Source organism: Pempheris klunzingeri, chromosome 5 (genome assembly GCF_042242105.1).
Source record: "Pempheris klunzingeri isolate RE-2024b chromosome 5, fPemKlu1.hap1, whole genome shotgun sequence".
Classification (NCBI taxonomy): Eukaryota; Metazoa; Chordata; class Actinopteri; order Acropomatiformes; family Pempheridae; genus Pempheris; species Pempheris klunzingeri.
This window is the reverse complement of record NC_092016.1, coordinates 5,316,020-5,328,647: the sequence shown is the minus strand read 5'-3', so window position 1 is coordinate 5,328,647 and position 12,628 is coordinate 5,316,020. Positions and strand designations below refer to the sequence as shown.

The following is a 12,628-nucleotide window of genomic DNA, read 5'->3' as shown; positions in this document are numbered from 1 at the left end:
CTAATACAGGAAGTGAAAATAGCATGGATAAGGCGGACAAAGCGTTGGCCAACAATGAGATGGTATCTGCTGCCAGGCGGATCACCACTCTGGAGATGAAGGAACTGAATGAGCGGCAGAGAGCTGAGCATGCCCACAAAATGTATGAACAAACGAGGAACTCCCTCAAGCAGGTGGAAGAACGGAACTTAGAACTGGAGTCCAAGTTTGCAGAGGTATGAGGCCAAGGAAACAACAAATTAATGTTTTTCTGTCATGCACTTGACACTTGCTGTTGCTCGTGGCATCTATGTGACTTGATTTTTGATATTTTGTTAAACGCTCTAAAAACAGTAATACAGGAGTATTTGAACATTTGTCCGTCTTTGCCAGATTTTCACCTGTTTATTAAGCTTTATTTAAACCTTGTTCTCTCAGCTCACCAAGATGAATGTAGAGGCCCAGAGGGTGGAGCGGGAGCTGAGAGATGAGCTTGCAGACAGCATCAGCAAAGCTGTGAGTGACGCTGACAGAGCCAGGATTGTAGAGTTGGAGAGGACCGAGGTTGAACTTCGCTTCGAGGTTTCTAAGTACGTTTTCATTTGCAATCCCAGAATGACTTTGGAAATAAGTTATTTAATCCTAAATGTTTTTTTAGATCACATCAGTATGATCAAGAAATAGTCAGAATACTTACTTACTGTGTAAGTTGCTCAGTTGTTTCCTTACTGTGAATTGTATGATGTTTGTGAGCACTGGACCAAACTCAAATGGTTGTGAAAGATAAACTTGACAAAATTCACTTAAAGATACTTTTCTGTTACGGCAGATAATTTCTTTGCTTTTATCTTCTATGTAGGTTGTGAGCTGTGACACTCTTGCACTGTCACTAATAGTGATAGTAATAAGCCCATTCTACTGTTCGTCTGCACAGGCTTCAAGAGGTGTCTGATGTGGCCATGAAGCAGGCGTCTGCTCTTCAAGCCAGACAGCAGACCAAAGAGAAGGAAGTAGAAGCTTTGAGGAGACAAATACTGGACTACCAGGTAATTGGGTGTTTTTAAACTTTATGGAACCTTGGAAGGGTTAAACATCAACATTTCCTGTTCGCTTCATGAAAAGATTTTACTGTTGCTCTTTGCATCAGAACCTTTTATGAAAATGGGATTTGAACTTAAGCATTTTAGGTACTTGATGCTACAAATCAGATACTTCACCGCAGTTTATACCACAGTTTCCAATGCCGGGTACACAAATATTAAAGTAAAAAACATTTGTATGATAGCTCTGCCTCTCAATACTACAGTGGTAAAAAGTATAGTGAAATTTATAAAATCAAAACACAAACACTCTGGTTTGTAAGAGTCATCTATGTACATTAGTACACAAGCGTGTTTTCACAATGTCGTCTCTGTCCCTCAGTCACAGTCAGATGAGAAGGCCCTCATTGCGAAGCTCCACCAGCACATAGTAGCTCTGCAGCTCAGTGAGTCATCTGATTTGGCCAAGCTGGAGGCTGCCACATCTCAAATCCAACAGCTGGAGGCCTACAAGCTGCGTGCCGAACAGCGGTTGGATGCCAGTGAGCACACTCTGTTCCTTGCTCGCCAGGAGGGCAGAAATCGCTCCAAACATTTAAGGCAGACCATCCAGTCACTACGTAGACAGTTCGCCGGAGCGCTGCCGCTTCCCCAGCAGGAAAAGTTCTCTGTTGCCATGGTGAGCCTCCAGGAAGACAGAGCAAAGGCCCAGGAGGAGAAGAAGAAGGCTGAGGAGGAGAGGAGGATGGCAGAGGGCAGGGCGGAGGAATTGGAACTGAGACTTCGAGGACTGGAGGAGCTTATCTCAACACTGAAGGATGTGAAAGGGGCCCAGAAGGTCATTGTGGTTAATTGGCAGATATAAATGTTATGACAGCTGTTTAAAATAGTAGAATAACACACAGTTAATCTTGGGATTTGTGACATCTTGCCAACAACTCATAAGCTGCCATTGACGAAAGTCTCTCCACTATAAAAATTTCAAACAGGTAACTGAGTGGCAGAAGAAGATGGAAGAAGCTCGTCTGCAGGAGCTGAGGAAAGGAAGGGAGCTGGTGGTCCTGAAGGAGGAGATCAGGTATCTGAGGAACCTGGTGGAACAGCAGGAGAGAACCATCTGCTCGCTGGAAGAGGATACTCTGCAGCAAAACATGGTGAGAGAAATTAATTAAGATGCTATGCAGACACAAATTTTGTATTTAAAAGGATTATTGTGGTATTACTCAGTTACGAAGAGTGGAGAAAAGTGTAGCAACCTCCAATTTTAACTACCGTTTGAAGAGCTTTTAAGTACAGAGGTACATCAGTAGTGGTGTAGTTTTCAAGATAAGTGTCATGGTAATCCAGAAAACTCTTCTCTTGTCAAGATTCAAGATGAACGCCAGCTTGCATGGGATCAGCGAGAGGTACAGCTGGAGCGCCAATTGGACCATTATGAGAAGCACCAGAATGAAATTCTAAGTAGTGCGGAAAAGGTAAACTATCATTCACAGCTGTTGATGATGAAATAGCTCAAATTAAAAGCAAAGCAAAGCAAAGTAAAAAATGATTATTCAGAAACAGGCTGATTTTCCAGCTCTTTTTCAGTAATCAAGTCCAGGATTTAGCTTTGTTTTACCATATTTTTTGTTGTTTTCAGTATGAGGATGGTGCAGGATCCCTACCAGACCCAAATCTACCTCTTGCTCATCAGTTAGAGTTTGCTTTGGGTAAGATCCGAGAGCATGTCCGCACCATCTTGGACATGCAGGCCACCTGCAAAAGCTTGGATGAGGTACAGTAGTCCATCCTTCTTCTTACATCTAGTATTCCTCTCAAATGAAAACTCATGGCATATTGTTTGAATTCTAATACCTTCACATGCAGAGGTTGAAAGAGAAAGAAGCAGCTCTGTGGAGGGCAGAGCAGAACATCGTGTCCAGGGATAAAGTGATCAATGAGCTGCGTCTCCGGCTCCCAGCTTCAGCTAACAGAGAACGCCTGCTTGCTGACCTTGCCATGCATGAAGAGGGGCAGCCAGAGAGTCGGCCAGCCCTCAAACTGGCTCACCAGACCATCAAAGATCTCCAGAGTCGACTTGACAAAAAGGAGGATGTGCTAAAGAAATACCAGAACCAGTTGGCTCAAGCCAGACAGGTACAGTGATACAAGGAAACAATTCTCTTATATGAGTAACATTTTATCAGTTATAAGTTGCAGTGACTGTTAAGGTTTATCTGAAATCTCCAGTGGGTGGAAAACCAGAAATCTTAGCACTTACATTAAATATGTATTAGCAATCACCATATACATTTTGTAATATAATAGTAAAAGTGTTGATTAATGCCTCTTCTGTTAAAAAAAACCCAGCGTAGTTAGAGTAAAAAACTTTTTATGGCCCAAGTGTTTCTTAGCTTCATTTAACAACACCTTGTTGATCCCAGGATCAAGAAGAGATGATAAAGAGAAACCAGGAGGAGCTGAGAATGCTGCATCAGAAGTTGGATTTGCAATCGGACTCCTCGTTGGACCGCTTCAAGCAGGCAGCAATGGTACGCAAGTATCCATGTCTTTCTTTGTGGACCATTTTTTTCTTTGGCTTTTGAGCTAAGACTCACAATAACATTTGTGCATGTCATCCACTTTTCACAGTTAATTAATTTAGTAATTTAGAAGATGTTCCGCAATGAGTATTTGAACATGTTTAGTGTTTTGTTAAATGCATCTTCTTTTCTTTGTCCAGGAATTGATAAAGAAACCCACTATCAAGGTGCCTACCACCAAGCACCTGGAGCGCCTGGCCGAGTTGGAGCAGACAGTGGCCGAACAGGAACTCGCACTCTCCTCCGCCACAGAGAAGCTGAATCTGACCACTGCTGAGCTGGAGCGACATCGGAACATCATGGAAGCACTGGCTAAGAAACACGCTGACGAGATCTCAAAGTGATTATCCCTTTATTACACCAAATTCCATGAGGTTTTTTTCTGAGTATGACCCAGTGGTCATCTGTGAAGAGTATATTAAAGCAGAATCAGAGTCCTTTGTTGCCTTTATCTTTGAGTAGATGAACATAGCATCAATGTGGATATTAACATTGATGAACAGCTAAACTAATTCTACACTTTTTTTTACAGTATATTTATTAAACTCATTGCATTACTTCCCTTCTATGGGAATGATCTCAGCTCGGTATTTTGTTTGGTATTTTGGTAAGTTTAGTGAACCCTGGATTAAAAGAGAAATAATCACAGATTCAGGTTATACGTGTGAAATGCAGAGGACTAACACAACCATAAGCACTGTGTGTGAACAGGTTTCTTATACAAGGCTCCACATTCTCTGCCTTTTGTTGTGGATTATGGAGCATTGGGTTGGATTATTTCACTGTAAACACCATATGGTAAATGGACGGCATTTATATAGCACCTTTCCAGTCTTCTGACCACTCACAGGGCTTTACACTACGTGCCATTCACACATGTTCACACTGATCAGGATCTAATGTAATGCTTCTTCACATGCACACCAGTGGCACAGACTTTAGGAGTAATATGGGGTTATCTTGCCCAAGGACACTTCGACATGTGGACTTAAGGATCCGGGGATCGAACAGCCAATCTTTCGATTAGTGGATGGCTGTCTCTGTCCCTGAGCCCCAGGCGTCCCCATATAGCTTCAATGAAGAGCTAGAGCAAGCTGATACTGCGAGACTGTGTGCAATAAGATGGTTTTAACACCCTTAAAGCGACTTAATGGGGAATTTAAGGAAACTGGAAATTAAGAGGTTCAAAGTTTAATAAAAAGCAGCTACAGCAAAGCAGATTAAAGAGGGCCTTCAAGAGTTCAGTAGTGCATTAGGACATAGGCATTTCAGCCACAGGAGAATGCACCCGATGACTTGAATGCAAAATATTAACCTTTTAAATCTAATGCAATCTAGTGCTATTCAATGCCAGTACAAACTATAGCCGCTCAAGGACAAGTTGATATAACATCTAAAGTCTCAATAAAAGCTAAATATGATGTAAAGTACATTAAAGGGTAATTAGCTTCAGCTAGGAAAGTAGGTGTACCTAATGCTAGCAGTTTTACAGCTCACTGCTGACTGACCATAAATGATTAATGCAAAATAAGAAATGGCCAATTAGTCATAGATGTTTTGTTGCAAAGTGTGTGTACAAGAGTAAGTGTCTGGCATTAGACAGGAACAGGAAGTGATTATCCTGTGTGTATGGTCGTGATCTTCTACACCTCACACGTTCCTTTATGAAGAAAGCCCCCAACGTATACAACTGTTTCTGTATGAGTGAGGGTGTAGGCTTACATGAACTTTTCTATGTTTGCTGCAGGCTGACTTTTGGATTAATTATGCTCCCTTCAAATGTGTATGATTTTTAATGATTCTAATTGTGAGTACACCCTCTGCATACCACATTAGCTACAGAACAGGAGACATGTTGGTCACATTTTGGTCATTAGGAAACGGCGCTCCCACTGTACAGGTTCAGTAGTGATGACCTGGAGTGACTCAAACATACTACTCCCCTGCCAGGTGCAAATCAAACACAATGAGTATTTAAAATTATTCATTCCACCAGTTGAGACTGAGTCTGTATGTTTTAAATCAAACTAATGGAGGGGATTTGTTGCAGGCTGGAGGAGTACCATGCTACCAACGTGAAAGCTCAGACTGGTGAGACAGAGGACCAGAGGAGTCAGATGGCCCAGATGGAGAAAGAGATGAACTACCTTCGGACTGAGCTGGAAGCTCAGAAGGAGGCCAATATCCGCTCCCCCAGCAACACCATGAAAAATCTGGTGGAACGTTTGAAAGCGCAGCTCGCCCAGAAAGAGAAACAGCTCAAGGTTCCTATTTTCTTCTAAGTTTACTTGTACTTTGTTCTTTCTCTGTATGTGATACAGTCCTGTTGCCTTGCAGAAGTACCCTGATACGTTTTGGGGGAATCAGGAAATGCTGTCAATTGTTGGCATGTTCTCCTTAGTTGATTTTGTCCCAGTCCAACATGCCAGACAGGTGAACTGGGTGCTGTAAATTCTTTACATAAGACTAAATCTCCAGTGAACGTCTTTTCTCTGTTGGCTGTGTGATGGACTGGTAGCATGACGTGGATGTTTTCCAGCTGTTCACCCAGTGTCCACTGCTGCTGAAAGTTGAATGTTCTTGCGTTTTGGATTGTATGCACAGGGTTCAATGCTCATAACGTAAGTCAAATGTAAAAATAGAATGCAGTGAATTAATACCAGTTAAACCTCAAAGGCAGTTTGACCACTGCACTCACTGTATGTATCATACCCGGCATCTCTTTGCTCCCTGTTTTGGCAGGCTCTCAGTAAGGCTCTGTTGGAGCTGCGAGCAGAGATGACATCTGCTGCCGAGCAGCAAGTCATAGCCAGCGCTGCACAGAAAGAGGAGAGTCTCAATGTACAGATGCTGGTTGACAGACACACCAAAGACCTAAAGGTGGGACCCCTTGATCATACTAACACATGTTTTTTCATGCATGTTATATTTCAATGCTCATTTCATTGTATGACTAGCAGTTGAGCCAATTAACTGACACAGTGAAAACCTCAGGAGTAAGTTTATTCAGATAACACAAACAAAAATATTTTCCATAAAGCAAAAGAAGTATCATCTACTTCCACTTTTATACTGATTAGCAACCTGTAGTAGAAGCTTCTGGTCACAGCCTTTGTATAGTAGCTAATCATCCTCCTTAATCCTTTCATTAATCACCTTTTACAGCCAATAGATTTAAAAAGCTACCATGAAGTTACCATGATATGCTGATTAGTCTGTGTTGCATGTCTTGGCAGACATGAATACACTGCAAGGCTACAGCAAATAAAGTTAAAAAATACTAACAGATGGCTGTATTTAGGGATAATGGTATTTATAGAGTGCCTTTGGCGAGTTAAAACAAAACAAACCAGTATAATAAACAAGTTGTTTTGGTAATGTTAAAGGATATGTCTGGCTTTTGTCCGTTTGTCTGTTACTTACAACAAATCCCATGAAAAGACAAAAACAAACAATGTGTTAATTGGTCCCTCAATATTTTTGCTCTTCCCTATCGCAGCCCATTCATATCTTAAACAATGAATTTTTTTCCATTCATCAGTTATAAAAAGTTAATTTGCAGCAGGGCACTGTAGGTTTAACCAAATGTTACCGAAACAGTAGTAACTAGAGCATTTATGAGGGAACTGTTTTCAGCTGCGGACAAGCACACCTGGTGCACTAGTGAGTAGCAGCAAGATGGTGTATGTTGGATTGACTCAAACTAAACTACATGTGTTGGACAACAATGCAGAAGAATAAGATATAGGCTTTGGATACACAGACGTTACTTGTTAGCAGCATCAATTCTTTTCTCCAAAGGTGCGGGTGCAAGAACTTAATGAAGAACTTCAAGCCGCCAAGGATTCTGCTAAAGCAGCCAAAAGCCGGGAGAGCACGCTGAAAGAGGAACTGGACAGCCTGAACCAGGACCTACAGGGGTGTAAAAAAACCCAGAGACGCCTGCAGACTGAAAAGGAAGAGAGAGAGCAGGAAATCCAGGAGCTCAAGCAGCAAATCAAGAGGCTCAGGGCTGCCCTTCAGGTTAGTGTCTCTAAGGAGTTTGGAATAACACGCTAACAAGTTAATGGACTTGTAAGGAAGAATACAGCTTGGTTTGAATTTGAGCTGGAGCTTTATGTTGTTGCGATTATGTGTGTGAGCGATGCACAGCAACAGCCACATGACCCGGCCAGATAAATGTTTAAACAATAAGTCTTTTTCACGGCAGACATTTTGAGTTGTCCCCGTAGGAAAAGCACAGGTATTGTTAATAACATTAACGATGGCGCTGTCCCAGTAAGCTGTGACAGTGAGCCAGCGTGCACAAGGCCAGCGATCTGAAACTAAAGCAGCTAAATGGAATTCAGCCATCATTCATTTGATTATCTACATCTGTGCTTTTCCTGCTGTGACTAAGCAACATGTCCTCTGTGAAAAAGGCCCATGAGGAACATGTTAAGAGTAGACTTCTTCTAAGAGTTAAGATAAACTCTTCCAGTTGTTATCGGGGTCGATAAAATTTAATTGGTATTCCTGTGGATTAATACCTTTGTGTATTTCGTAAAGCTAAATTCCAGATTGGTCTCGGGACGTTTGACGCTTTGGCTGTCTCTCAGTCTCTCATATCTTTTACATGATGCCATGGGCTCTGACTATAACCTTTGCGGAGTTAGTACCTCAGTTTTCTCATCGACTTAAACAAGGAATGTAATGCCTGTCAGGACCGCTCACTGTCACTCTATTTTGTTCTGTCTGAGAAATAGGAGCTATAACAATCTATTCTATTTTTATTTTGCCAATAGAATCAAGCAGAACCAGATGGGAAGGGGCAAACCATGGAGAATCTGCAGAAGAAGATCAGGAAGCTTGAGTCGGACCTGGAGAAAAGAGCAGAAATAAAAAATGTCAATGACGATCATGGAAAGGTTTTAACATCAACTGACTCAACACCACACATTTTATATCACATCTATTTTACTTGTTGCTGTTGGCATTATTATAATTCATTGCACCTTCACTACATCTTGTTTCTCTGACAGACCAAAGATGAAATTGTGCGTTGGGAGGAGAGTAAGAAATGGCAAGCCAAGATGGAAAAGGTGAAGAATTCCCTGAAGGAGAAGGAAAAAGAGAATGAATCTCTGTCAAAACAGTTTATCACCCTTAAAGAGCACTTCTCCAGGTCAGTGTGTACACCATGCTGGACAGATTACACTGCATTCTTTGATGTTGGTTCATGACAGACTAACTTACATTCAAAGACAACTTGGAACATTTGGCTCCAATTGACAGTGAGAGAGTGAAGTTTGCAAACTTCAAACTATTGCATGTCAATTGAATGCACACAGCACGGCTCTTTATCCAACACTGGTAGTACAGATCAGAGAATTGTGATTTCAATTAATTTGATTAGTTTTGAATGATTTTTAGCTACAAAATAACTAAACAAATGTAAAAAGGAAAAAAAAATGCCAGTTGTGATTTTCCACAACCAACAGTGGTGCAGATACCTTGTTTTATTTGACCCACAGATGAAAATCCAAAGATATTTACTATACTATTACACTAAACAAAGAAAAGCTGCAATTATCACATTAGAGAAATTTAAAACAATCAATTGTTTATCATGATAGCTGCAAGCTAGTTTTCTGTCAGTTGCTTCATCAATCGATTTAGGTCGAACAATAATCATAACAAGAGGGTGTAGTTGTCATATTTTTTGGTCTGTGCAGACTGGAGCAAGAGAAGAGTGCACTGCAGAAGAAGCTGAAGGCTCGAGGTGTGACTGCCGATCAGGTGGTGGGAGTGCGATCCACTGAAATGGAGAAGGAGATGGAGGAGCTGAAGAAGAAGAACTCAGATCTGCAGACGCAGATCCTCACAATAAGGTAACTTGTTTTTTTAAAAACTCTGTAGTTTTGTTCAAATGCCCAAATTTTAGTGTCTTGTTTTGGCTTATTTTAAAGATATTACAACCAAATGGTGTGATACTCAGTACACTTGTATGGAGTTGTGTACTTAGAAGCCTTATTGAAGGTTTTTCGTTTAGCCGATTAAAACACAGACTAAATTTTGATTGATGAACCGATTTATCAAAGTAATTGGATACCTATCACTCCTATCTCGAGCTATAACAAAAATGACTGATCATTACATTTTTACGTCTAAATTTAATGGTATTCTGCCATGCAATTATTTACACCATATTGTAAAATTTTATCACCACTATCATGTACGCTTGACAATTTTATGGACTGACAAATGGTTAAATTATAGATGTAATAAGTATTGTTGAACAATTACTTTTACAGTCAAAGTTAAATTGCAATAAAAAAAAAATTTTAAAACTAAAAAAACCTTTGTAGAATACATAAAATGTATAAACATTTACATATTAAACTGAATTATGGAAATTATAGCATGCAGAAAATACCCACTGTAATGCAGACGTCTATTACCAATGACGGCTTCACTTAAATTGTTGTGCACATGACAAATAAAGAACTTGATTTTTCTTTTTTCTAATTGCCAACATACACTACTCACAAAAAGTTAGGGATATTCGGCTTTCAGGTGAAATTTCAGGATGAACCTAAAATGCATTCTAAACTTTCCAGGTGAACTTAATGTGACCTTCTCTAAACCTTTGAATGCACATGTCCAACTGTTCAGTGTTTCAGTACTTTCTGCACCAGCTGCTGTTCTCTAACAAGAAGCTTAACAGCAACATTCACAACAGGTTTGATCCATGAATCCACCAATACATTTCCTGCTTCAGTTAGAACTGGTATTTAAACAGTCCTCCTCATCGTGCTGTTCACATTCTGACATCATGAGACCAAGACGACACCTAACAGTTGATCAGCAGCACCTCAACACTGGAGGCTTCAAACAGGAAGTCCTCAGACGGAGGTGTTCACTGAGCTTAGAGGGTCACAGAGTGTCATCAGGAGGTTGGAACAGTGATACAGAGACTGGAAGAGTCACAGAAAGGAGAGGAGTGGACGTCCTTTGGCCACATCCCAATTTATTGAGACACTGAAATTTTTTTGTTGTGGTATACCTACCACTGTTGTTAGCTTTTCTTCAAATACATTGTTTAAAATGAATAAAATGACCATTGCATGCTTCTACTTAAATGTCATACTTTCATGATATAATATCACTGTAGCATTAACTTTTTACATTTTCCATATATTTCACCTGAATATTAGTTATATCCCTAACTTTTTGTGAGTAGTGTATGTGCAGTGCAGATAAACTATATGCGATAAGACAACACTGGCCAATAGTATCCTGCTATGTCATTCTCTAATCTGTTGTACTCACCGCAAGTCTCTTTATAAAAAATACAGGAATATCTGTGACGTATGTTGTTAAGTAATGACAGCCCCTCATTGATAAACTCATTATAGGGTGATAAAATGCTGGCCAAGACTTTTATTTTCTTGTTGAACTCACAGACAGCGCCAGGCTTTACCTCGTGATGACGCCATAGAGAATCTGACCGTGAGGAATCGCTACCTGGAGCAGAGAGTCCGATCTTTAGAGAGCCAGATACCCAAAGAGTCTCCATCGAGACCCTCTGTAAGTTCTCATCACAGTGCACAACATGTAGACTGTAATAAATAATTCACGTCGTAATACACCACAAGTTGGTTAATCATGTAAGAAGTTTATCAAGTTAATGTGCCTCACATTCTTTGGTTTCAGCATGCTTCAGCCATGCTCCCAAAGTTTGGAAAAGAGTTGAATTTGAATATATAAATTCTCAACATAATCTGGTGTTTCATCCACACAATCACTCATTTAAAGCAAAATGGGGGATTTTAATGTTGTAAATGAAAATTATCCTGCCATCAGATTTGTTTTATGTGTGAATATCCAATGATTGCTGTGAGTTTAAAGGAATTATGTAGACTATTATTTGCAGTTGCATTTATAGTAACACTTGAGGCTTTGAGATTCTGGACATTTTTGGTTTAGGTACTTTGAAAGTGCTTGAACTTTACTTTTAAAAAGCTGTAGGAACCTTGTTTTACATCTAAATGGAATATTTTAGCTTTTCATTTGTTGGGTGAACATAACACACAATTTGAAATATCACCTCTGGCTTTCGGAACTTGTGATGGACATTTTTCACTTTTGTCATTTTAGAGAAATATTCCAGGTTAACTGATCATGAAAATAGTGATTATATACACATATTACAGAGATTACAAGACCTCACGTTATTGCAGGCATCCCATAGAACATATAATTATCACTTGTACTGAACGAAACATTTTCACCTCTCTGTTCTATTTTGAATAACCAAAGATGTTTTTCCTTTTTGTCTTTACATTCTTTACTGTGTGTTCTTCTTCACCGGCACCGAATTTAATCTGATTCATTGCCTAGGGAAAAAGCTCCTCCTCCCATTCTTGGAGAGGGATTTGCTCTGTCACTTTTGATGTTGCGGATGGGTCATGCGAAGGGAATGCAGCATTCCTCCCTGCCGAGTCCTACAGCCACTCTGTTGGCAATGAAGTTGCTGAAGACCCCGCTGACCAACAGAGGGAGCCAAAGCAAAGCCAGATAGATGTGGGAGATGTGACAGGAATAGAGACAGATAACACACAAGACATTCAATGTGTTCCAGAAGTCAATGTGGTTGAAGAAAAGGAAGAACCACCGGCAGAAATACCAGGATCAGTTATGTCCACCCACTGTCCAGCAGCAGCCAGCGGTAAAACGGTGAATAAAGAGGATGCTGGTGAGCTAGGTGATGGAGGTGCAGATGATGATGTGGGAATCAGGGAGGAAAAGCCAGAAGAGGCTGCAGAACATGTTAAGTTCAAAGCTGAAGTGGTTGACACTACAAAGGAAGCAACAGAGGAAGATAATCCAGGACAGTCCAACTCAGCAGAACCAGATGTGGATTCCAGCCACTCAGAGAGGTTTATCAGAAAAAAAAGGGTTCGCAAACGAGAAAGCAGATCTCTTAGAAATCTGAAGGTACTCCAGGTTCTAGTCACCCAATTGAATTGGTAGTTCTGTGATAGC

General features: G+C 40.5%; 1 protein-coding gene across 1 annotated transcript in view; it reads left to right on the top strand.

Annotated features, from left to right (window-relative positions):
* The window catches only part of cep290 (centrosomal protein 290), a 33,651-nt gene that overhangs the window by 16,739 nt on the left and 4,284 nt on the right, over window positions 1–12,628 (top strand). The window contains exons 26-42 of the mRNA XM_070830441.1: window positions 10–215; window positions 418–569; window positions 914–1,025; window positions 1,402–1,857; window positions 2,009–2,173; window positions 2,387–2,494; window positions 2,659–2,793; window positions 2,886–3,155; window positions 3,443–3,550; window positions 3,742–3,941; window positions 5,652–5,865; window positions 6,344–6,481; window positions 7,403–7,624; window positions 8,386–8,508; window positions 8,623–8,765; window positions 9,316–9,471; window positions 11,047–11,170. Coding sequence (XP_070686542.1) covers window positions 10–215; window positions 418–569; window positions 914–1,025; window positions 1,402–1,857; window positions 2,009–2,173; window positions 2,387–2,494; window positions 2,659–2,793; window positions 2,886–3,155; window positions 3,443–3,550; window positions 3,742–3,941; window positions 5,652–5,865; window positions 6,344–6,481; window positions 7,403–7,624; window positions 8,386–8,508; window positions 8,623–8,765; window positions 9,316–9,471; window positions 11,047–11,170 — 3,032 coding nt within the window. The remainder of the gene's footprint in view (window positions 1–9; window positions 216–417; window positions 570–913; window positions 1,026–1,401; window positions 1,858–2,008; window positions 2,174–2,386; window positions 2,495–2,658; window positions 2,794–2,885; window positions 3,156–3,442; window positions 3,551–3,741; window positions 3,942–5,651; window positions 5,866–6,343; window positions 6,482–7,402; window positions 7,625–8,385; window positions 8,509–8,622; window positions 8,766–9,315; window positions 9,472–11,046; window positions 11,171–12,628) is intronic.